We start from the raw sequence: 25,790 nt of genomic DNA on the forward strand, positions 1-25,790 counted from the left end.
TTTCTACTTTTCCATGAAATTTAAAAAACACACTTTTATTGTTTCTACTTTTCATTTCCCATTTTCAAAAATTTGAAAGCCTCAAATCGTTTTCCATTTTTTAGTTTTGAACGCGTTTTTCAAAATTTTTATTTATTTTCTAAATATGGAAAACTCCTTTTATTTTTTAAAAAATAGAAAATTGAAAACTATAAAATATTTTCCGTAACCAAACGTGCCCCTGATTTTTTTATATTTTGATTAACAGGCTTATTTTTATTTTATTTATTACTCGTATTATTTAACTATCATGAAAATCTATTATATAAATAAAACAAAATTTTGATTAAATCATTATTTATAGAACAAACCTTATTTGGCATTTTTAGGGTTTTTCTTAGTAACAATCTTTTTTATGTAATTATTTTTATTATGACATCATATTAAAATTTTCATTTTTTAATCCCCATTAAGATGTTTATCAAACATAGTCAAACTTTACATATTTTTTAACATCTAATCATATACTCGTATCATTTTTTTAAAATAACATCTGATTTTGTAAAATATGTGTTACTTCATTCATTATATTTATGTTAGTTTTGTTTTCCTAATTTTACTTCATTTATTTGGTATATCAATATAAAATTTTTTTCTACAAATTAATATAATAATATATTTTATAGTAATTAAATATAAGTTTAATTAACTTAAACTATAAAAAATAGTAAAAGCAATCAAAAATCGTATAAATTGGGATTTCAAATCATAATAAACCCTAATATAGCAAAAAAACCCGAAAATAGAGAGGATGACAAGCAGAGTGAGAGGGGAAAGTTCGAATTACACAAATCCATGTCTGACAATGCATCAGCCTTGGGCTTCTTTACTTGTTTATGGCATCAAACGCATTGAAGGCCGCTCTTGGCCTTCCCCTATTACTGGTAATAATTTCAATTCCAAATTATTTACCTTTTTACCATGATTTACAATGGGTCGGTTTTTGTTGGAAAGTAAGTTATCAATATAACACAAGAATATTACTCCAGAAACAGTTTCTCGGAGCAAATTTGTTTTTGTTATGTATGTTTTGATAAGTATTATAACATTAAAGATGGATCGTTAAGTACGTGTTTCCAATTAGGGAATAAAGTGTTTCATCCCGGTTGTATTAGACTGCGAAAGTTGTCGGATGAATTTGTTCTTTGCCTCTCTACGTCTGTCCCTGCGTAATCATATACACGAAAAGATTTTGTAGATTGTTTTGGATATTGTTGAGGCCGTTCTATTATTGTTGTCTGCCTTTCATTATGCTTTACAAAGATAATACTTCTGTGACGTAAATCGTTGGGATGAATAATGTGATCGTTTCCGTTTTTTTGCTAAAAGCGATCTTTGTGTTTGTTTGATGATTTATGTGTCTGCAAGTTGAGTAATCTTTTTGCTTTTGTTCCCTTTTCCGCGCTTGCCATAACTGACCGTGTCCCTTTGATGACGTTCTCGAATTTCTGTTAAAAGTCAAGTATTTGCTCTTGATTTTTGTTTGTGTGAACTTTTTGAAGGCCGACTTTGGATTCATGCTGCGGGTAAGGTCCCGGATCCTGAAACTATCAAAGCAATGGAGGACTTTTACAAACAAATATATGCATTAGATGGGGTTACTGATCTCAAGTTTCCAGAACATTACCCTGTTTCAAAGCTATTAGGTGATATATTGATTCTATTTTCTTATCTTTTTTTTTAAAGCTCTATATATGCTTTCTCTCGTGCTCGTTACAATCAAACTCCATCTTGTATCTTATTGAACAATGTTCTTGTATCCAAAGTATTCACTTTCATACCTAGTTGGTTACAGACTTACTTTTTATGCATATGTATATTTTGGGTAATTTTGCTAAAAACATGCGGATCGTATATCTGATGCAGGTTGTGTTGAAGTGGTTGGGTGCGTTAAAGGTGAAGAGCTTGCATCATGGGAGGATGTTCCTCAAGGGGTATGCTTTTGAACTTCTATTTTGCACTTCATCTGCTGCTGACTTTTTTGTGTCAAATGATAAACTTTTGTTTTTGCTTAAATGTATTGGATTTTAATTCCAAAGTTCTCTTTGCAGGTGAGGCTAGAATCACTAACAGCTTTTTGTTGGTTATGCGAGCAACCACAGGTTTGCTTAATGCTTATTCATTTTCAGTTTACTAAGTTTTCTGCGTAACTTAAGGGTTGTTTGGTTCTGTAAACACCCTCCCTTATCATCATTTATTTTGATAAGTAATTTGTTTATATATTTATGCAGAAATTGGTTGTACCATTTGAAATGCGTGGATATCAAGGAGTATATAACTTGGAAAGAAAGGTAAGCAGGGAATTCTATCATTAACACCAAATAAATCTATGCTCTGCAATGCTGTAGACCAACCTTCAAAGTATTCCTTCATGTATGGATCGAACTTGATGACGCTTCATCTCTAGCGGGTCGAATGGGCAAATTTAGATGATTAGTTTGGAAGGAAATGGGTCAAATGGGTTGGCCTGTTAAAAGGATCAAAACTCTTCCAATATGCAATCCTAACGCATAACACCTTCTATATCATTTCCTTCAAAAATCTCTTTCAATGAAACCAAGATGATATAGTAGTCGATCTGATCCAAACCTGTTTGAACCATTACCCGACCTGCCTTAGTTTGGCACCTTTAGTAAGCAGCTATGAGTTGTTGAAATGTCTTGTCAGATTCCAATATTCCAGTATATCAGTTCACTGGGTTGTCCTTATTCATTTATATTTTGTTGTTTTCTTTTTGTAATCTGTTTTTCGTATAGTTTCTTGAGGGAGCTCGTAGAGGTCTTAAATCAGTTGAAGCACCGTTGGCGGTTAAGTTTCCACTGCCAGACCCACGAAACCCGTTATCTTTAAAGCCAGGGTCACTGGTAAATGGGCTTAAGAAAGGCTCAAACAAATCTAAAACAGATGAGGGTTCATCTCCAACCCTTAAGGCAGCCATAGAAGGTGCAAGAGCTGCTGCCACACAGTTCTCAAAGAAGCCCAATGGCCCACACAGTTTTCAAAACAGATGAGGGTTCATCTCCAACCCTTAAGGTAGCCAGAAGGTGAAAGAGTTGCTGCCACACTGTTCTCGGAGAAGCCCAATGGCCCACCTACATCAGCTTTCGGAGGACAAGGTTCAAGAACTAGGAGCAACAGTAGAGAAGGTGTTCAGTGATTCGATACCAAGTCTGACCAATGCTGGCGAGAATTCTGTTTGTGTTTGTAACATTTTAGGCTATTCGTTTGATGTATTATCGTGAATAATGAATAACGTGTTACATATAGTTTGTGTTTATTCGTAACTCTATGCTTTAGTGATGGTTCCATTGTATTATACAGTTAGGTATTCTGTTTGACTGTGAGTAGGTAGTGTGATTTCCGTTAGAACTGTTGGCTTGCGTGATTTAATGCTTGTTTTTCCTTTTCTTACCTTTGCTTTCGATCTTGTTTATCAGCGTTGCATTCTTGAGTAAAGAAAAGAAATAAAAAAGGAAGTAGATAGGCCATTTAAGTTTTGTTTTCAAGCTGTTAGACACATGAAGAAAGAGATGGATCCATGAGAATCATTTATTGAGATGGAAAACTTTAAAATTAAAAGAGTCCATATATAGTGTTATTTTGTTGCATCAAATTTCAAAAGGCAAAGTAAACGAGTATTTCAAACATCAAACATTTCTTATTACATATTACCATCCCAATCATGCTTTTTAGTCCAATTATGTGGGAAAGGATCATTATGTTTAGACACATAAAATCCATCTTCTTTTACCAGCCACTTACAATACTCACGACCTAATCCGGATAGGTTACACCAAGTAAAAACATCATGGTCGTATATATTAAATGTTCTGTTCAACGAATTATACATAAATTCGCCTACAAAATGTTGCGACCATGTTGTTTGGCAAAAACTCCATGTGAAATTTTGATTGTAAGAAAGCTCGTGATTTCCAAAATCCTTATTTGGATGTTCTTCTCTTACATGTACTGTAACGTTGTTATACTCGTCCTGTATACCATTAATAACAAACATCCTCCATCTTCTGACAAAGAAACAATCAGAAGTCGAAGGAGAAACGAAGAATGCAAAAACCATCAAGAGAATGCATAAAAATGTAATTGGAGTAGTATTCATGTTTGATTTATCTCTGTCTGTTACGAAGTGCGTGCTTGATGTCTATTTATTTATATAGATATAGATATAGCTAGATAGGTTAGGATTACTATTATGAATTTGCTGATAATATTTCTTTTTAAATGCATATCAAATATTAATTACTCAAATAATATTAGCGCATTAATAAAAGAGATATCTGCTACATAAAATGAGCAAGCCGGATATATAGTGAAGAACTGTATTTTACTCTTATTAGTTACTTCTAATTAACCATATAACCATATATCTGAATGTTACAGTACATACTTTAATATCTCGTTGTCTAGTGTACATGCAAAGTTTCACCATTATACGATATCTCGTTGTCTAGCGTACATGCAAGGTTTCACTATTATACGGTGAGGTCTCCTGATGTCATAGGAAAAAAAAAAGTGAACAATTAATGATCTTAATTAAACATTTCAAAATTGTTGATCAATTAAGGGCCGGCATACCTAAAGGATTTTTAAGGTAGAACTTAATTAACCACATGTATAGAGGTGCAAATAGGAAAGAAAATGATGTTATGCCAAAGTTAATACTCTTATTTAGCAATATTTTACATATTTGTAGCTAGACATCTTTTTTGCTATATATATAGATAAAGCATATATATATATATATATATCGATCAAAACCGATGTACGTACTTATTATTATATGTTTAACTTATATGGCACTCGATCATCTCTTAGCTAGCTAGGCAGTAGTCACAAAAGATGACATGGCAGGCAGCTGGCATCATCAAGGCTCACTATCGTGCGGGTGGCCATGATGTGGTGGTTTTCCTCCGTGATGTGGTGGTTTTCCTCCGTGATATGGTGGCTTATAATGTGCAGCTTCAGTGTCAGTCTGATCATCTGTCGGCGGGTGGCTACCATGGGGAGGCTTATGCACGGGTGGAAGGTCGTGATGAGGCGGCTTATGCACCGGTGGAAGGTCATGATAAGGTGGTTTCTTCCCTCCCTTATATGGCGGCTTTTTCACATGATCTTCAGTCTCGACTTCAGCTAGCGGAGGGTGGCCGTGATGCGGAGGTCGTGGTGGCTTATGTGTAGGCGGACGACTACCATAATGTGGTGGTTTTTTAGTAGTTTCATGATCAAGGTTTAAGTTATTAGGTGCATCGTCGTTGTTTTGGTTGGCAAATGTAGTGGTGACAAAGATTAGGAGTAGTGTGCATAAAAGAAAGAGCAAGAAGGGTTTATTAGTATGCATGGTTTATTGTGTGATATATAATGAACATATATTGATCAGACTCGTCTATTTATAGACATCTCCACTATGTTACATTTTATATATATATATATATATATAGGAAAGTTAGTTTGAGAACCCTTGAAAAAAAAAAACGCGAGAACCAATCCTGACCATTGATTTTGATCTTGATGATATTTAATTTTCTCTCTCCTCATTTTCACCCAATTTATTCAAATGGTTTTATCTCACAAACCGTACATCGTTAAACGGAAAAAAAAGCATGGGTAGTCTTAAAATTTCGTGTTCTTTCATTAGAGATGCGACTTGATATACTTTTGACAAACTTTTAAATTTCGAATTTTTTTTTAATTTTTTTTTTAGCGATAATCCTACACATGTGTATATCCTACACATGTGTAGGACGTCCTACACATGTGCAGGACATGTGTATGGTATACATCATACACATCCTACACATGTGTAAGTTATACATCCTATACATGTGTAGGTATGTCCTACACATGTGCAGGTAAAAAAAAAATTCGAAAAAAAAAAAATTCGAAATTTAAAAGTTTGTCAAAAGTATATCAAGTCGCATCTCTAATGAAAGAGGACGAAATTTTAAGACTACCCATGGTTTTTTTTCGTCTAACGATGCACGGTTTGTGAGATAAAACGTTTTGAAAAATTTGGATGAAAGTGATGAGAGAGAAAAAAGGAGATGAGATGTGTGCCCAGATTAGTTCTCGCGTTCTTTTTTTTTTGATGGTTCTCAAAATAACTCACCCCTATATATATATATATATATATATATATATATAGGGTAACACTCTAGTGAGAACAATCTTAAAATAAGAACGGTGATAACACTTAAAAAACATCATTTTGATGCATTAAAAGTTCATAAAACTAACATAGTGCTTAACTAATTATTATTATTTAAGTGTATAACAACACATTGGCCTGTCAAAATCAAGAAAATCATGTTTTTTGTTTTGTGCATCCATCTTGGATGCATATTCTTCAAAATAATGCATTCACCAAAAAACGTGATTTTTTCGATTTTGACGGATCAATGTGTTGTTAAACAGTTAAATAATGATAATTAGTTAAGCACTATGCTAGTTTTATGGACTTTTAATGCATCAAAATGATGTTTTTTAAGTGTTCTCACCATTCTTATTTTAAAACTGTTCTTATTTGATTGTCCCTATATATATATATAGCCCGGTAGTCAGCCTTTATTTCCCAAATGATCCTGGATTCGAGTATTGTTATAGGCAAACTTAAAACAATCAAGAGATTATTAAATAGTTGAGATTTACCCAGACACTAATCTGCAGAATTAATAGATATCAAATAGTATATGGGATCAAAAGTTCTCATCCTAACTATTATTATTTTTTCAGTAATATTGATCGATGTGTCTCTATGATCTATAGATCACATTTAGATTCAATATTGTACTACAACAATCATATTCTTTTTACTTTTGCGACATATTTCTAGCCAACACTTGAATGATCCACTTTATTACAACAAGTTAATATATCTACCTTGTATTAGTGTTCTACCGAAATACAACTACCTTTTTCCACGTAATTGACTAACTTTACTAGCTCAAAATACGTATCCACACCAAATCTTAACTTTTTGAATTTAGATTTGATTACTAATTACGTTTTTATTGTTAAGATTATCACAAGTATTTCACTCGATGTTTCAAAAAAAAAAAAAAAATCTTATCAGAACCTTATCTAGATTTTTAACCAATGTTTACTTTTTAGGTGTTCTTTTGAATTATAAAAAGGTTAATCTAAAGCAATAAGTATAATACTAGCATAACACCAGTATAATTTTGTTTGAGATTAATATTTTGAATAATATCTCTAAATATATATAAAAGAAACCTTAATTCATAATAGGAAAAGTATGAACTTATAGATAAAGTTCAACTTTAAATTAGAGTCATTAGATCAAATGATGATGTCATATACCATATTTAACCTTTTTAGATTTAATTTTATAAAATCATTATTATTTTCTTATTTAAGTTTGTAGACATTAAGAATTAATGTTTTTAATGATATAATTATGGAAACTAATATTTTTATATTTTACATCATTGTTTATCTTTAAAATTAAATTTTAATTTTTTTACAATAATTTTTTTTTAATGTAATACGTTTTAAGTCAATTATATTTTTGTATATGATTTTCATCATATAACGATAAAATTTGGTTATATAGATTTTTGTATAAGATTTTTATCATATAACGTTTTTATTAAATCAATGTTTTTAAAACCGTACCGGATGTTAAACGGACCATTTTAATAAAGAAAAACTAAAAAACAAATATGAAGTCTATATTAAGTTATCACAATTATATATCTGAAAAATAATTGTACGAATTTGCAATGATATTATGCATAATTTTAAGTTAGAGTAACACAACATGTGATATATAGATTGATAGATTGATAATTAAATTGCATAGTAATTTTAGTGTATAACTAAATTATTCGAGCAAAACGTTAAAGCACAAGTACAATGACAATGCAGACATATTCGCATGAATGAAAGACATCCAAAGAAACAAAAACCTTACTTAGCGATAACTCTAATAGATGATGTATCAATTTTTCAACTGTGTAGTCATTGTAAATCGGAATGTAAACGATCACTAATGTAACTTCATGTGTTTTTGGTGGTTTAATTTTTACCTGGATAAACATTTGTTAACTTATAATATTATAAAAATTTAATATGTCATTAATTATGTATGTTTTCTGTGTATTACGCGGGTAATAATCTAGTTTAAATTAAAACATAACCAAAACTATATAATTCACGTATATTGTGTTCAAACGAAAACATGTTCTATTAAAATAAGAATTTTAAAATATACATAAGATATTATCTACCATTATACTAAAACAAGAATAAGGTATTGTTTTTTTTAGATGAATTTCGCTGGAAATTTCGTGTCGCGATTTGATAGCGGGAGGTCTAGCATACGTTGTTTTAACCGGTTCCGCGCCAGAGAGTTCACTCAAAGTAAAAATGTCTATTTCAAATACCTCATTGGAGAAAACCTCCTACTATGAAATGAAGTATGCCACCTAATGTCTTGATTCAGATATGTAAAACTATAAGGTTTTTTCATCTGAATACTTATAACAACTCATAGTTAATTAACATCTGTTTTGTAGGATATGTGCACGACTTCACCATTATACGGTGAACTTTTCTTGATATTATATACTGACCGAATGTTAAAAAAATAAAATAAAAAATACATATTAGAGATAATTATTTTATATCCACCGTTAAGAGATTATTTAAAAACATCTTGGAAATTAATCAAATTTTGAGACATTCATACTTTCGAAAATCAAATGCGACGAAAAGCACAATTTGAAAATTATTCGCCTTCTAGAAAAGGTAGGAAAGTGGAAGAACAAATGCAACTTATTTGCAAAACTGGGTGCATCTCCGTATGATACTTTAAACATTTTGTCAATAAAGCTTTATTATACATTAATCTAGTTTAACACGTAAGTTGGTGGTCTAAAGCAATTACTTATATGTTGTTAGGATTTATGTGATCTCCTATAAAGCATATGCCGCGCCATATGTTAGATTTTTTTTAATTTCTACTATAATACTTTCATTTAGTTTAAAGATATGCTATAAGATGATGAGTTATTTTTGCCTCATTGTTACGTTCTAACTTGATTTTCCCGAGCTTTAAAAGCATATATATGAGTTTGTATATAATAAACTCACAATTTCACAAAATATCACTACATATACGAGAAACGAGTTTAAAAAAGTTATGAGTTTTGTTAATGATAATCATAAAGACCACCGATAAAAAGACTCATATAGTCATATACATTAAACACACTCAAATTTTCCACTTAATTTTTTAATACACTTTAGTTGTGCATTTAATGCAGTTTAAAATACTTTAAAATAATTATAACCTTAAGTATCGTTAACATACTTTAAAAAAAAAAGGTTTGCTAAAAGGTGCATAAATTATTTGTACATTTACTGTAAAATTCAGGAGTGAGCTTTTAATATGGAATGTGCAAGTTTTTTTATGCACGTTAAATACGGACTGCATTTAGCATTTTTCTAAAATAATTTATATCTTTCATATTAAAAACGCATGACTTAAATTTTAATCTTATGAAAAAAAAAATTTAAACACAGTTATAATCAACACCCATGTGCATTCACTATTCAATTCGATCCGGCCCAGGTAACCCCCATTTTTAACCTTATAAAACTATGACAATTCGTTAGTTTGGACTATTAGTCTTTCTGAAAAGCCCAAGATGATCAATTGGGTTGAGTTGCTATGTAGACTAGACCTTTCATTGGATCCTTGCATAAAAGGGCGGGTGAAAATATGTTTCGAGTAGAAATAAACCTGGAACTAGAAACGTTGGTAAATAAGATACAATTAAATAAAACTAGAACTTTTATTTATTTATTTTTATTAACGGACAGTCGGATACTCCGTAAAATTTGTTATACCCTTAGGGTGGACGGAGTGGAGTAGGCACCGGACCGGTACCGGATGGCACACCGCGTCGACCTCCGGTACCGGTGGGAAGGAGTCTGGGTACAGTGGTGCCGGTTTGGATGCCCATTTTTTTGAACGTTACAAAAAAAAAAAACTTGGGGCCCACATGCAACGGTTGAAAACAAAAAAAAAAAATTTCACTTTTTTTTCTCTTTCTCTTTTCTTCTTCACTTTTCCTTTTTTTTTTTGGCCGACGCACGCTGCTCCTTTCTTTCTTCCTTTATTATTATTTTTTTCAATCAAATCATCCATCTAAACCCACAAAAATGAATAGGGGGAAGAAACCAAAAGAACCCAGTTACTCAAATCTACCCAAAAAACGCAGAAACCCAACACCGCCAAACAATCGCGATATTATGCCACCTCCTCCTTCGCAAAAAAATACGGCCGAAGATGTGTATAGGCCACAACGTATTGAAGATTTCTTGAATAGTATGGATCCATTGTTTTTCGAATCTGTCCCGTCAAGTGTCCAACCGAATACCGGGTTTTCGGGTTTTGTGAATGAAACTCAACCCGGGTTTTTGGGTTTCGCGGGTGGTTCATCATCACACTTCGCGAGTCAACAGGTTCAAGAAGAAGAAGAAGAAGAGGTCGAGGAGGAAGAGGTGGAAGCAATACCCGAGACCCAAGTCTGGGTTAAAGGTAAAAGAGAGTGTCAAAATTGGGGGAAGGATGAAGAGGCGTGTTTGGCAAAAGCTTGGTTAAACGTTTCCGAGGATCCATACGTCAGAAACGCCCAAACGGCGGGTTCGTTTTGGAAGAAGGTGAAGTTTCAGTTGGACTCACACTTGAACCGTGAGTCGGGAGGTACCCCAGAAATGTGTCGGTCGAAATGGAAGGATTTGAAGCATAAGGTGTCGGGTTTTTGTGGTATCTACAATGTGAAGAAAAGTAATATGTTGAGTGGCCAAAGTGACGAGGATGTGTTTAAGTCGGTCGTGGCATTGTATATGCGGAAATACAATAACAAGTCCGGGTTTCCACATGTAGAGGCGTGTCAAGTTTTGAGGAAAGGGCCGAAATGGTCGGAGGTTCTTACTTTGGAGGGGATTTGTGAGGAGTCGGGTAGCAAAAGGGCAAGAACGGAAGGGTCTGTCCATGTACGTTCATCAGGGGAGGCGTCGGTCCATATTGACTTGAATGAGGACCACTTGGAGCAAGAAGAGGAGGGAGGGAACGACATGGATGATGCACCAGTACATCATGCTAGACCCGTGCCACCCCGCCGTAAAGCTAAGGGTAAGCAGGCTGCTCCTTCCGCCTCTACTACATCTGAGGAGTTCTTGAAGATGGTCGCGGAGTTGAAATGCGACAATGAGGATAAAAAACGAGCTCGGGAGGAGAAGATGCATATGCAGAAGGCGATGATGGATAGTTATATGGCGGCGGCGGAGGCTAGGAAGAAACGGGAGGAGGAGACGACACGGATGGTCCAGAGTCAGCAGCGACAGAATAATATGGACTTCGTGATCAGGCCACACGATCACCTCAGTGGGCCGATGTTGGAGATGGTTTTGGCGCAGAAACGTGCCCTTTGTGAGCAGTACGGATGGCCGACGCCTTAGTTGTATGTTTTACTTGTTTCTGTGTGTTAGAATAAAATTATGTGTTTTAAGTTGTATTAGTTTTAATTTATTAAATAAAATGTTTTAGTTTTAAAAATAAATAGAAATTAAATTAAATAGAAAAGGGTGGGGAGGGGAGGGGTGGCGAGGTGCTCCTAGCAATCGGGGAGGAGAAGAAAAAATCAGGGAGGGGAGGGGAGGAGTGGGCAAGCACTCCCCCCACCCTTATAGAAATCTAGTAATCCGAATTAATACTGTGCATGTCGAATATGAGAAGCTTTCGATGTTCCCAAAAGGGATGATACTAACACATCACTTTAAGGCTTTATGCAAGTAGATTTTGTACATCATTTACTATTATCGACTAATTAATATTCGAAACGTATTGTTGTTTTATACAATTATTATTATTATTACAGTAGTATAATATTTCAATTCGGGTTAATTTAGAATTCATGACTCGTAATTGTTTCCATTTTATTATGTGCGTGGGAAGAAGGTCGTCGTTGGCATATGATCATGATCATTATTTTATAAGATAATTTTTTTAAATCTAAGTATTGGAAATAACATAATAATATTCACGTGGTCCTTAATTTGCTTGGTGAGAAAGTCAATGTGTTGTGCACGTAAAAATAATTAGGAAATTACTCAATATATTATGTTGCACGTATATATAATGGTCCCAGTAGTCTCACAAGAGTCCAAGTAATTCCAGCAGCGCAATGACCTCAACTCATTTCATGATCTTACTTATACTCGTGTAATATATATATACCGTGTATATATATATATATTACAGGCAATATATAACTAGCGACTGAAATTAAAGCAAAAAAGAAACAATGGCGCACACAAGTGCAGAGCTTGTGTTCATCCCAGTTCCAGGGGTTGGTCATATAATGTCAACCATCGAGATGGCAAAAGTACTCGTAAATCGCGATCAACGTCTCTCCATAACCGTTCTTCTCATAAAACCTCCTTACTCTTCGTTCGCTTTAGCCTCGTACATCGAATCGTTGATCAGTAAAAAGCCTATCGAACGTATACGTTTTATTCAACTCGCTCAAGACGAAACCCCACCAAAGCTTGACCCAAAAGCCCCCATGACTTCATTCTTAGAGTACATTAATAGTCATTGCAAATATGTTAAAAATGTTGTGACTGATATGATGATAAACAGCAGACCATGTTTTGGTCCAGTTGTCGGGTTTGTGGTTGATATATTATGTACCGGCATGATAGATGTGGCTAATGAGTTTCATGTGCCAACATACGTGTTTTTCACTTCTAATGCCGCTTTTCTTGGGTTTAAGTTGTATGTGGAGAATATTCTATGTGTGAATCAGGACCAATATGTTATTGAGTTAAGTAACTCGGATGGCGAGATGATGATTCCAAGTTTCGTTAAGCCGGTGCCAACAAAGGTTTTTCCTGCAGTGTATCAGACTCTAGAAGGGCTGGATTTTTTGAAGTACTCTGTTCGAAAAATGAGAGAGGCTAAAGGGGTCATGGTTAATACATTTTTGGAGTTGGAAACACATGCAATCAAGTCCTTTTCGGACGCTAACTTCCCTCCGGTGTATCCAGTTGGACCCATACTCAATCTAGATGGCGTCGTTGCCGGAAAAAACGAAAACATGGATGTCATTAAGTGGTTGGACGATCAACCGCCTTCCTCGGTTGTGTTCTTGTGTTTTGGGAGCATGGGAAGTTTTGAGGAGGCCCAAGTGAAGGAGATAGCATTTGCTCTAGAGCAAAGTGGCTATCGTTTCGTGTGGTCCCTTCGTCGGCCTCCTTCACTTGAGCAGTCATTTCAAGTCCTTCCGGACGATTTTGATGATCCAAGAATGGTATTGCCTGATGGCTTCCTAGAGCGGACCATAGGAACAGGGAAAGTGATTGGATGGGCCCCACAAGTGTTGATACTAGCTCATCCAGCAGTGGGAGGGTTCGTGTCCCATTGTGGTTGGAACTCAATGTTAGAGAGTGTATGGTTCGGTGTACCAGTGGCAACATGGCCAATGTATACAGAGCAACAAATGAATGCATTTGAAATGGTGGTGGAGCTAGGATTAGCGGCAGAGATTAGATTGGACTATAAGATTAACGTGTTTAATCCGGAGGGTGAAATGGATATTCTCACGGCAAAGGAGATAGAGAGGGGGGTAACACGGCTGATGGAGAATAAAGAGATCAGAGAAAAGGTGAAAGAAATGAGCAAAATGAGCAGAGCAACAGTGACCAAAGGTGGTTCATCGTATGCGTCAGTTGGCTGCCTTATTCAGGATTTCATTAGTAAATTCACATGAGTTCAGAATTTGTATTACTAAGATCTCAACTTCTTTTGTTTATGAAGCCCAACCAAGAAAAAAGTTATCATGTTCTGTTTTTACCTTTTATCTGAATTATAATACTAGTTTTACTACAATAGTACAGCTTGTTTATATTTAGTATTCATCTTTTGTTTCAAAAATGTCATAGTCTCGTAGACATTGTGATGCGGGTCAAATTCTAGGTGATATTGGACATCCTAAAACCATGACAAAATTATCTACATACGTGTGCTATTAATGAAGTTGGGGTTGAAAGATATATGGTCACAAACTGATTTTTTTTGGCTCCACCTGATGGGTTTTTACTCATAAATAATTTTGGGGGTTTTAAATAATTAGGGAGGTGAAATGTTGATAATATTAAATACTAGTATGGCTATATATATATGGGTGACAATGTTTTTGTATGAAGTTTTTGATAATGAAATGAAAAGTTTTTTCTTTCTTCCCTATACACATGCGTGTGTCTAGTGTGAAATTTTCTAATTTTCAGTATTCTGTTTGAATGAACGAATTTTAGAAGGATTGTTTCTGGGTATTCTTAGAATCAACAGAATCAATTGTTTATCTTTTTTTCTCGCTGCGTCACATTGTTGTATAAGTATATGCAATAATTGTCCATTAATAGAACTCCTTTATTCTGATGATCTTGCAAACACTTCACAAATTCAAGATAGTAAAATGAGTTATCAAATACTCCATATATAAGAACTGTGTACTAGGCAAAGTTATAGAGTACATAGTGCTATCAAAGCTTGCTTTGATGTTAAAATTCAGAAACCTTCATAAAGCATTTTGGTTGCTCATGAAATCCTGAATGAGGCAGCCAATGGAAGCATAAGACGAACCACCCTGAGTCACCGTCTCCCTACTCATTTTGCTTATCTCTTTCACATTTGCTCTGATCTTGCTGTCCTCCATTAGTCGTTGTATCCCGTTCTGTATCTCCTCTGCTGTGACAATGGTCACTTCACGATTCGGATTAAATACATCTTTCTTGTAATCCAGTTTAATCTCCACGGCTAATCCCAACTCCACCACCATTTCAAATGCATTCATCTGTTGCTCGGCGTACATTGGCCATGTTGCTGTTGGTACACCAAACCATATACTTTCCAACATCGAGTTCCACCCACAATGGGACACAAATCCTCCTACTGCCGGATGAGCTAATATCGCCACCTGTGGAGCCCACCCAATCACCTTTCCTACTCCAGCAATGCGATCTAGGAATCCTTCTGGCAATACTACTCGTGGATTTTCATAATCGTTGGTGGCTTCCAATGCATTCCCTGGTTGAGAAGGTCGACGAAGGGACCACACGAAACGTTGACCACTCTGCTCTAAAGCCCGCGCTATCTCCTTCACTTGAATCTCATCAAAACTTCCAATGCTTCCAAAACACAAGAACACTACCGAAGAAGGTGGCTGACTATCTAGCCAATTCATAACATCTTCGTCTTGAACTTCCCCAGAAATACCATCTAGGTTGAGTACAGGTCCCACCGCGTACACCGGAGGGAAGCTAATGTCAGAAGACAACGACTCAATCGCATGTGTCTCCAACTCCAAGAAAGTATTAACAATGATTGCTTTCGTCTCTCTAAATTTCCGAATACAATATACAAGAAAGTCCAACCCTTCTTGTGTTTGGTACACAGCAGGAAAGACCTTTGTGGGAACCAACTTGACAAAGCTCGGAACACGTATCTGGCTGTCTGAGTTGCTCAGCTCGAAAATGTCCAGGTTTTTGGTATCAAAAAGACTTTGGAGATGCAATTTGTATCCAAGAAAAGCAGCATTAGAAGTAAAATATACATAGGTTGGAACATTAAACTCATTAGCCACATCCATCATGCTGACACAGAACATATCGATAACAAACCCAACGACTTGACAATTACTTGATTGATTCATCATGTCTTTCACAAAGTTTCTAACATACTTGCAATGGTATTTGATGAATTGGTTGATGAAAGTCATGGGAGCTTCAGGGTCAGGTTTTGGTAGAACTTCATCTTGAGGGAGTTCAACAAAGTGTATGCGGCCCAAAGCTTTGTTAGTTAACGATTTCGTGTGATTGGTGATAGCCGATCCAGGAGGCGGTTTGATAACAAAAACGGTTATTGAAAGACGTTGATCACGCTTCAGAAGCAGTTTGGCGATCTGAATTGTGGAATTGATATGACCAATTCCAGGTGAAGGGATAAATATGAGCTTTGCAACTGTTTTTGCCATTTCTTCTGAGTTGATGAATTTTTTGTTTGAAGTTTATCTTTGTATAATTTTTGATTTATTTTGTATGTCTTCCGATCATTTTTATACTTATCGATAACATCGACCGATTAAAACCACAAATGTGTCTATCTACAAGTGCAGGAAGTAAATGAGTAGATTTTGTAGCTTTGCTAATCAAACTGTATACACCATGTTAGAATATGAGCACATAAACATATAACAATTCACGAGTACGAAGGGGAAAAGAAACGTATATGCAATACTATTAATTAACAAAGAGGGAATCGAAACGTGTAACTTTGCGCAAAGCTTCCAATAAAATTATTAATAATATAATTATTATTAGTTAGGGTTTAAAGCAAAACCCCTCTACGATCACACACTAGACACCCCTTATACCGTATGCTAGTACTCCGATCACGAACCAAAAATATCCCGTTAATTCGAAACCCTTTGAACCGATCACCATTTGTTCCATGAAACAAATTCAACCACAATTAATTCTATACATGCATTAATTATATGAGAGTACCATGTGGTTATTTGATAGGCACAAAACCGAAAATCCCTTAGAGGGATTCGGTCGAATAAATGAGAGGAGAAAAGAGGAAGGTTTTATCTTACGTGAATGAATGCTTAAACCCTTGAATTAAACCCTCTATATATAAGGGATAATTAGGTTAAAATAATCTTGGAAAACAACTTAAAATTAAGGCTTTCCAAGCCTTAATCCAACCGGCCCCCCATATGGATTTTAGAGCCCAACTCTAATTTTCATATTTCACATTTTAATCCTCCATTTAATTAATTAAATATAATTAACCTCTTAATATATTTAAATTAATCATTTCATGATCTAATTAATTAATATATTACTTTAATATACTAATTAATAATATAGAGTTACCGTGTCATTTCGTGTGACCCTGTAGGCTTAAATTATTTTCGTACATACATTTATACTTAACATGATCACACTCCAACACATCATAGTCGGGTGTATTCAAGTTTCCAAAAAGAACATAAACACGAAGAAAATGAAAAATGCAAATTTACCTAATATATCCCCAGTCTGTCTTTTTAGTTGGCAGAGGCAAAACTCTAGTGATATGCATAAAGGTTTTTAGTTGGCAGAGGCAAAACTCTAGTGATATGCATAAAGGTTAAAGTCTTACACTTCAAATTATACAAGTAACTAAGAAGTGATTTCAAAATCAAAAACATATACTGTAGATAGATAGTACAAGAACGTCCTCATGATTCCTAAATCTGATAAGACATATTGATATTGCTTTCGTTATATGATGTTACAAGCATAAACCTACATAACAAGAATAAAATTAGGATATGTTTCTTACAAAGTCTTGAATAAGACAACCAATAGATTCATATGACGAACCGCCCTCCAACACTGCTGCCCGGCTCTTGTAGCTCATCTCTTTCACGTTTGCTCTCACCTTGTCGTCCTCCATCAGCTGTCTTATTCCGCCCTCTATTTCCTTTGCTGTGACAATGACTGTATTTGAATCGCCTTTAGGATTAAACGTATCCTTTCTATAATCCAATTTGATCTCCACCGCCAATCCTAGCTCCTCCACCATTTCAAACGCATTAATTTGCTGCTCGGCGTATAAAGGCCAAGCTGCGGTGGGTACACCAAACCACAAACTCTCCAACAACGAGTTCCATCCACAATGGGTCACAAACCCTCCCACCGCACGATGAGCTAGTATCGTTACTTGGGGGGCCCACCCGATTATTTTCCCGATTCCACTTGTCCGGTCTAGAAATCCCTCTGGCAATACCACTCCAGGATCCTCATAATCACCCGGAACTCTTGATTTTTGATCCGAAGGAGGTCGACGTAGGGACCACAAGAAACGGTGCCCACTCTGCTCTAAAGCACGCGCTATCTCCTTCACTTGAATCTCATCAAAACTTCCCATGCTTCCAAAACACAGAAACACCACCGAAGAATTCGGTTGGTTATCCAACCAACGGATGACATCATCATTTTCAAAAGGTTTATCATCACCCGAAGCACCTTTCAAGTTTAATATAGGTCCTACCGGATACACCGGTGGAATGCTGACGCCATCAGACAAGGACTTAATCGCGTGTGTCTCTATTTCCAAAAACGTATTAACCATAAAGGCTTTTACCTTTCTTAGCTCTCGAGCTGACCTCATAACAAAGTCCAACAACTCTGTTGACCTCATCACGACAGGAAAGACCTTGGTCGGGACCGGTTTGATAAAACATGGAACCGAGATTGTGGTATCCGAATGGGCTAGCTCGATAATGTCTTGGTTCTGTTCATCACATAAAGTTTGTGTATATAATTTAAATCCAAGAAAAGCAGCATTAGAAGTAAAAAAAACATATGTTGGCACGTGAAACTCATTAGCTACATCCATCATGCACGTGCAAAACATGTCTACAACAAACCCAGCGATCTTACCGCAACCCGGTTGGTTTATCAAGTCAGTCACAACATTTTTAACATACTTGCAATGACTCCTGATGAATTCATTGTAGAAGGTCAGGGGATTTTTCGAGTCGTTTGTTGGCGGGGTTTCGTCTTGAGGGAGTTCAATAAAGGATATACGACTCGACGTATTTTTAGCTAACGAGTTGATGTAGGTTGTGATAGGTGAGCCTGAACTCGAGCTAGGAGGCTTGATAATAAGGACGGTTATCGAGAGACGTTGATCTCGGTTCACGAGTAATTTTGCGATTTCGATCGCTGACATCATATGCCCAACGCCAGGGGTGGGGATGAATACCAGTTGCGCTACTGTATTTGCCATTTTTTTGTTTCTTGAATGATCAGTCGTGAATGCTTTTGTTTAAAGTTTATGCTATGTTTATTATGTACCACTCATTTCTGAACTCCTAGATAAAATATACTCGTATCTTATTTGAGGTGATGTCATTGCATTGCTGGAGGAACATGTACCACGTGAATCTTAAATTGGGCCATTTTGTGACGGACTGGGATCTTCAAATTATATCACATACAGGCTGCAATCATTCAATAATTGGCGATTGGGGTAGCCCAGTGGTTAGAACGTATTTCACAATTCAAATATGATTTCTTCTTTTAAAACTTCAAATTCTGTTATTGCAAACTTGACGAGGACACCTTAACAACACTATTCTCATCTAATACATGATTAACAAACCCTTTAGGGAACAACACTATTCTCATCTAACAGATGAATAACAAACTCTTTATGGCGTTATCAGAGGTCGAAACGACGTAGACGTACCTGTTTTGAGAATGTTAGCCATTTATCCGTTTTTTTCTTGGAAAAAATCAAAAATTGTCCAATTTAGTCAAAATGTTTTTGTTGACTCGTCTTGATGTCGATCACATATTATAACCTATATAAACTACATTCGTGTGAATAGTGAAGCAGGTTGGTTGACAGCTGAATCAGCTGTCTGCCTGCCTGTTTAGTTTTTATTTATTTATTTATTTAATTTTAGTGTTTAAGTTAGCATGTTGTGTACATGTTAACTTAGACTAAGAGGAGTGGGAAGAAGGGTAGGAGGGGGCGACTTGTGCCATGTGGCATGGAGGGTAAAAAGAGTTGCCCCTCAAAAAAGGTGAAAATGAGTGGGTTTTTAAGTAGGGGGCGACTTGTGTCATGTGACACTTTCAATGATTGGTTTTAATGATTGATTTTATTTTTGTTTTAATTTTTTATTATTTTCATATTATTTTAAAAATAAAAAAATTTCTATAAATAGTAAACTAAAATGCTAACCATTAAAATTAAAATCCAACACATACAAATTAAAACATAAAAAACACACATCAAACACATAAAAAAACGATACACAAACACAAATAAATAACTAATAACTAATCATCATCGCTAATGTAGTCATCGACTTCCAGTGGCACGTATGGTGGATGATTTCCCCTCTTGTTTTCCCAAAGATGATCTACCAAATCCGCTAAGAGCATGTTGTGGGTTTGGCTATTTCGTACGGCTTGTGAATTCGTGATCCGTTGATCCATTGAAGTTTGTTGTTCCCAATACGCCGGGTCTAGTGTCAGGTCTTCATCGTTGAAGTCTTGACAAAAAGCTTTATCTTCATCCTCCAATATCATGTTGTGTAGAGTGATACACGCGTATATCACGTCATGCATCCTCTCCTTGTCCCAAAACCGTGAGGGAAAACTACCAACTTTCCAACACTTTTTAAGAACCCCGAATGCTCTCTCGATATCCTTTCGCGCCGATTCTTGTTTTTTCTTAAAGTATTTTCTCTTTTCATCAATCAGGTCAGTAAAAGTCTTCACAAAAGTGGAATACTCAGGGTAGATGCCATCTGTCAAGTAGTATCCGTCTTTGTAGTAGTTATTGTTTGCATAAAAACCCTCTGTAAATTAAACAAAAGCTAATAGCGTCGTCGAGATCGATTGAATCATCGGATGAAGAGGGTGATGGAGGATCCATATCCGTAATATATGTATATATTTATGTAAAAATGGAAGAAGATTTATGTGTGTGTGATGGTGTTTTATGTTTGTATATATGTATATTTATAAATGTGTAGAAGATGGAATTATATATAGGAAGGGGGAAAAAAAGGAAAAGAACCGTTTTAAATGGTGTGGGAAAATGGAAGAATCATTGATTTTTGGAATAGTCAAATGTACCAAGGGCGAGCTGTGTGCGTCGGGCAAAAGGAAAGTCGGGCTCCAGGGGTGGTGTGGGGGGCGACTAAGCCTGATTTGGGGCGAGAGTCGGGGGGAGTTGCACCCACTCCGCTTAGTCTTAACTTCTTGGATTTTTTATATTTCATTTTATTTAGGGTGTTAATATTTTAGTCTTTCACACTTTAAGCACTAAATCTTTTTAAGACTTCTTATTTTACCATTAAAGTTTTATGTTTAACGATTCATGTGATACAACTTTTTTTTTTATTTTAATTTTCACAATCAAAGTTTTAGCTTTTTATTTTTATCTTCCAAGAACATTGCAAGTTTATATTTTGCCATCAAAGTTTAATATTTTTAGATTAACGGTGTATTGTTTAACGGTGTGTTTTTTTTTACCTAATGGTAACGGTTGACATGTTAGAATTAATTACCCGCATCCAAGTTTATGTTCAATTATCCCCGGCTAACGGCCGGGTATAACACTAGTTTTATTAATATATATTTGATTTAGTTGGTGTTCTCTTCTTTCTTTGAAGGTGGATGTATTGGTTTTGATTTACACCTCTCTTTTTTTAATAAATATTCAGAGACATGTCACTATAACCTTTACTTTTAAACTTTACCCATTTGACTTGTTGGAGGCATGGAGCTAATAAATTATAGTCCAAAAATTATGTCTAATTTTAGACGGTACAATCGAATTACATCCACCTCCGGTACGATAATGAGAATACTTTGAAAACAAGCATGTAGAGACAAAATCATACAAATATTGAATGTCACACGTAGCTAGACGGCCAATTAGTCCCGATTAAACAAGAGTTAAAAATCAGGAGATGTTTTGTATCACATCTTGAATGAAACAGCCGACAGATGCATAAGACGAACCGCCCTCCGCCATTGCCCCCTTACACTTGTCGCTCATCTCTTTCACTTTTGTTCTAACCTCGTTGTCCTCCATCACGCGTCTCATACCGCTTTCTATCTCCTCTGCGGTGACAGTTACTATATTAGCATTCACATTAAACATATCCTTTCTATAATCCAACTTGATCTCCACTGCCAGTCCCATCTCCACCACCATTTTAAACGCATTCATTTGTTGTTCGGCGTACATAGGCCATGCTGCTGTTGGTACGCCGAACCACAAACTCTCCAACAATGAGTTCCATCCACAGTGAGACACAAAACCTCCAACTGCATCGTGAGCCAACACCGCCACTTGTGGGGCCCACCCTATCACTTTCCCTATTCCGTGTGTTCGATCTAGAAACCCTTCGGGCAATACTGCTCCAAAATCCTCATAATCACTCGGGATTCTTGGTATTTGGTCTAAAGGAGATTGACGTAGGGACCATAAAAAACGGTGGCCACTCTGCTCTAAAGCACGCGCTATCTCCTTCACTTGAATCTCATCAAAACTTCCCATGCTTCCAAAACACAGAAACACAACCGAAGACGGCGGTTGACTGTCCAACCATCTGATGATGTCGACATCATCAGACTGTTGTCCAGCAACGCTTTCTAGATTGAGGATAGGTCCCACCGGATACACCGGTGGGATGCTGATGTCATCAGACAATGACATGATTGCATGTGCCTCCAGGTCCGAGAATGTATTAACCATGATTCCTTTGACCTCTCTAATTTTCCGAATAATAGTCAGAATATAGTCCATTCCTGCTCTAGTTTGGACAATATCCCAAAAGACTCTCGTGGGCACCGGCTTCGCATAACTTGGAACAGATACCTCAGTATCCGATTTACTCAACTTAACAACATCCTGACTCTGATCAAGTAACTGTATATAGAATTTAAATCCAAGCAAAGAAGCATTAGAAGTATAAAAAACATAGCTAGGAACATTAAACTCATTAGCTATCTCTATCATGCAGGTGCAAAACATGTCAATGACGAAACCAGCTAGGCGATCAGAACCCGGTTGAGTTACAATGTCAGCCACAATGTTTCTCACATATTTACAGTGACTTTCAATGAAATCATTAAAGAAACTAAAGCTTGGTTTCGAGTCACCAAATGGTGGGGGTATGTCTTGAGGGAGTTCAATAAACGATATGCGACTTGTGGTATACTTGGCTAATGATTCGATGTAGGTGTTGGTAGCCGTGTGAGAACCGAAGCTAAGAGGTTTGATGACAAGGACGGTTATGGAGAGGCGTTGATCTCGGTTTACAAGTAGTTTCGCGATCTGGACTGTTGACATGATATGACCATGGCCAGGGGTTGGGATGAATATGAGCTTTGCAAATGTATTCTCCATTTCTAACTTCCTTTCTAATTAATGGTGAGTTTGTGTACTCTAGTATAGTGTTTATATATATATATATATATATGTACAGGTAAATATTATGTTAATTAATTAGATGATGTCATTGTAATGCTGGCAGTTGCAACATGTGCACGTTGGATTTTAGTACAATCGAATTCAAGATTTGGAGCATACGAAATGGAAACTTGTGCCAAAACTTTTCTTGTTAGTATTAAAATCTGTTCTTGAAGTTGATTTATTTTAATTTAGTAATATGGTTAGTTGTTGATATTAAACTCGATCTATTAAGTATTTCCATTTCCATCCTTAGAAACAAGGCCACAACAATTTCCCAAATGAGACCTTTATCTACTACATCAAATTTTGCTTTCAATGAGACCTTTATTTTCTTAAGAAAGTTTTCGACAAGTGGTATAGGAAGTACGGTTGTAGCCCGGTGTTAGTGTGTGCTCGGTAACCCTAGGCCCCGGTCAATGATCTCGATGATCACCCGGTGTCGGCTGCTCTGAGAATAATAAGACTTGATGTTGAAGATGTCCTAAAATGTTATATAAGAGAGCGGAATTTGGATTTGAATCAATAACCATATACAGTGTTCATGTGATTCAACAAGTTAACTGTATCCATATTCCATTATAGACTTATTACTACTTATTAGTATCATAGAGAGTAGTTTGGGTATGCAACCTACTAAATTAGGCTCGACATCTAATAACATGAATCAGTTGATTAATAAAAGATTGAGATGTATATCAAACCCCTCTACAATAATGACGCTACTTTTTAAATGGTAGAAGACGCAATCTAACATGCTTGGTTGCTTTGATGTCGGATGGCACATGCGCGAGTCGTCAAGTTAGACTACGGGTTTGGTCTATCCACTTCTATGGAAACACTTAAACAAGATTTCAACTTTAGACGTCAAATAGATAACAGGAAGTCGAATTCAGGAGATGTTATTGATAAATTCTTGAATAATACAACCAACTGATGCATAGGACGAACCATCCTTCACCACTGCTGCTCTACTCTTCCCACTTATCTCTTTCACTTTCGCTCTTACCTTGTTATCCTCCATCACCTCTCTTATCCCGCTTTCTATCTCATCGGCGGTGACAATGACTGTAACAGCCTTAGGATTGTATAGATCCTTCCTATAATCGAGCTTTATCTTCACTGACAATCCTAGTTCCACCACCATTTCAAAAGCATTCATCTGTTGCTCAGCATACATTGGCAAAGTTGCCACTGGTACACCGAACCACAAACTCTCCAGCAATGAGTTCCACCCACAGTGGGACACAAACCCTCCTACCGCATGGTGATCCAGCACCGCAACCTGTGGGGCCCACCCGATTACTTTTCCCATTCCCTCTGTTCGCTCCAGAAATCCTTCCGGCAACACCATGCCTGGGTCCTCATAATCACCAGGGATTTTTGATGCTTCATCCAACGGAGGTCGACGTAGGGACCACAAGAAACGGCAGCCACTCCGTTCTAAAGCACGCGCTATCTCCTTCACTTGTACCTCATCAAAAGATCCCATACTCCCAAAACACAAGAATACCACCGAGGAAGGTGGTTGACTGTCCAACCACCTTATGATGTCATCTTTAAATGGTTTTCCAGCACCACCTTCTAGGTTAAGTATAGGTCCTACTGGGTACACCGGCGGGATACTGATGTCATCAGACAAGGACTTCATTGCGTGTGTTTCCAGCTCCAAAAATGTATTCACCATGATTGCCTTGACCTTTCTTAGATTTCGAACAGTTGACAGAACAAAATCCATTCCTTCTCTAGTCAGGACAAGTTCCCAAAAAACTTTTGTTGGCACTGGCTTTGCAAAACTTGGAACCGATACCTCGGTATCAGAGTTGCTCAGCTCAACAACATCCTGGTTCTGATCATCGCAGAGTAACTGGATATAAAATTTAAATCCAAGAAAAGCGGCATTAGAAGTAAAGAAAACATAGGTTGGAACATTGAACTCATTAGCCACATCTATCATGCTGGTGCAAAACATGTCCACGACAAAGCCAGCTAGCCGGCCAAAACCCGGTTGAGTTATCATGTCAGCCATAACGTTTCTTACAAATTTACAGTGACTCTTGATGAATTCACCGAAGAAATTGAAGCTAGTTTTCGAATCAGTGACTAGTGGGCTTTCGTTTTGAGGAAGTTCAATATACGATATGCGACTCATAGGATTCTTGGTTAAAGATTGGATGTAGTTGTCAATAGCGGAGCCAGAACTTGAACTAGGAGGCTTAATGATAAGGACGGTAATGGAGAATCGTTGATCTCGGTTCACAAGTACTTTTGCGATTTCAACAGTTGACATGATATGACCAACCCCAGGGGCAGGGATGAATATGAGCTCTGCAACTGTATTCGCCATTGGTTTTTGGGTTCGTTAATGGTTTGTTCGTAGTTTATCTTATTTGTATATGCCACTCAATTCCTTGTAGACAATTATCTTTTAAGATAAAGTCAATTCATTGTTGGCACTGTGAGCATACTAACACATACCACGTTGAATCTTGTAGGGACCATTTTGTATACACAATGATGTCCAATCCTTGAGGACAGATTGAGACCTCAAACTATTCATCTTCTTTTGTGGACTAAATCTCACATCACAATTTTCCCCCAGAAAATGGGTGGTCATAAAAGAGTAGAAAAAAGGTCTCACTGAAATTGT

General features: G+C 36.3%; 9 protein-coding genes across 9 annotated transcripts; 3 read left to right on the top strand and 6 right to left on the bottom strand.

The window, feature by feature from the left end:
• The first annotated feature begins 773 nt into the window (after positions 1-773).
• LOC122600393 (activating signal cointegrator 1) lies at positions 774-3,450 on the top strand. Its single transcript, XM_043773101.1, has 6 exons — positions 774-923; positions 1,542-1,685; positions 1,906-1,973; positions 2,091-2,141; positions 2,271-2,330; positions 2,796-3,450. The coding sequence occupies exons 1-6, from the start codon at positions 791-793 to the stop codon at positions 3,048-3,050; spliced, it is 711 nt and encodes a 236-aa protein (XP_043629036.1). The 5' UTR covers positions 774-790; the 3' UTR covers positions 3,051-3,450.
• Positions 3,451-4,884: 1,434 nt separating this feature from the next.
• LOC122598882 (repetitive proline-rich cell wall protein 3-like) lies at positions 4,885-5,397 on the bottom strand. Its single transcript, XM_043771362.1, has one exon. The coding sequence runs from the start codon at positions 5,393-5,395 to the stop codon at positions 4,922-4,924; it is 474 nt and encodes a 157-aa protein (XP_043627297.1). The 5' UTR covers positions 5,396-5,397; the 3' UTR covers positions 4,885-4,921.
• A 4,845-nt stretch (positions 5,398-10,242) lies between these two features.
• LOC122601871 (glutathione S-transferase T2-like) lies at positions 10,243-11,544 on the top strand. Its single transcript, XM_043774606.1, has one exon. It carries the CDS (start codon positions 10,243-10,245, stop codon positions 11,542-11,544), a length of 1,302 nt encoding a protein of 433 aa, XP_043630541.1.
• An 801-nt stretch (positions 11,545-12,345) lies between these two features.
• Positions 12,346-13,975, top strand: LOC122599879 (anthocyanidin 3-O-glucosyltransferase 2-like). The gene has a single exon (XM_043772481.1). It carries the CDS (start codon positions 12,390-12,392, stop codon positions 13,854-13,856), a length of 1,467 nt encoding a protein of 488 aa, XP_043628416.1. The 5' UTR covers positions 12,346-12,389; the 3' UTR covers positions 13,857-13,975.
• A 579-nt stretch (positions 13,976-14,554) lies between these two features.
• LOC122600483 (anthocyanidin 3-O-glucosyltransferase 2-like) lies at positions 14,555-16,214 on the bottom strand. Its single transcript, XM_043773203.1, has one exon. The coding sequence runs from the start codon at positions 16,116-16,118 to the stop codon at positions 14,664-14,666; it is 1,455 nt and encodes a 484-aa protein (XP_043629138.1). The 5' UTR covers positions 16,119-16,214; the 3' UTR covers positions 14,555-14,663.
• Positions 16,215-17,324: 1,110 nt separating this feature from the next.
• On the bottom strand, positions 17,325-18,999 carry LOC122602072 (anthocyanidin 3-O-glucosyltransferase 2-like). Its single transcript, XM_043774803.1, has one exon. The coding sequence runs from the start codon at positions 18,926-18,928 to the stop codon at positions 17,459-17,461; it is 1,470 nt and encodes a 489-aa protein (XP_043630738.1). The 5' UTR covers positions 18,929-18,999; the 3' UTR covers positions 17,325-17,458.
• Positions 19,000-19,989: 990 nt separating this feature from the next.
• On the bottom strand, positions 19,990-21,423 carry LOC122601872. Its single transcript, XM_043774607.1, has 2 exons — positions 21,420-21,423; positions 19,990-20,513 (listed from the first exon to the last, which is right to left on the bottom strand). Exons 1-2 carry the CDS (start codon positions 21,421-21,423, stop codon positions 19,990-19,992), a joined length of 528 nt encoding a protein of 175 aa, XP_043630542.1.
• Positions 21,424-21,446: 23 nt separating this feature from the next.
• LOC122602075 (anthocyanidin 3-O-glucosyltransferase 2-like) lies at positions 21,447-23,118 on the bottom strand. The gene has a single exon (XM_043774806.1). It carries the CDS (start codon positions 23,075-23,077, stop codon positions 21,626-21,628), a length of 1,452 nt encoding a protein of 483 aa, XP_043630741.1. The 5' UTR covers positions 23,078-23,118; the 3' UTR covers positions 21,447-21,625.
• A 675-nt stretch (positions 23,119-23,793) lies between these two features.
• On the bottom strand, positions 23,794-25,612 carry LOC122602074 (anthocyanidin 3-O-glucosyltransferase 2-like). The gene has a single exon (XM_043774805.1). The coding sequence runs from the start codon at positions 25,485-25,487 to the stop codon at positions 24,033-24,035; it is 1,455 nt and encodes a 484-aa protein (XP_043630740.1). The 5' UTR covers positions 25,488-25,612; the 3' UTR covers positions 23,794-24,032.
• Positions 25,613-25,790: the final 178 nt, after the last annotated feature.

Source organism: Erigeron canadensis, chromosome 5 (genome assembly GCF_010389155.1).
Source record: "Erigeron canadensis isolate Cc75 chromosome 5, C_canadensis_v1, whole genome shotgun sequence".
Classification (NCBI taxonomy): Eukaryota; Viridiplantae; Streptophyta; class Magnoliopsida; order Asterales; family Asteraceae; genus Erigeron; species Erigeron canadensis.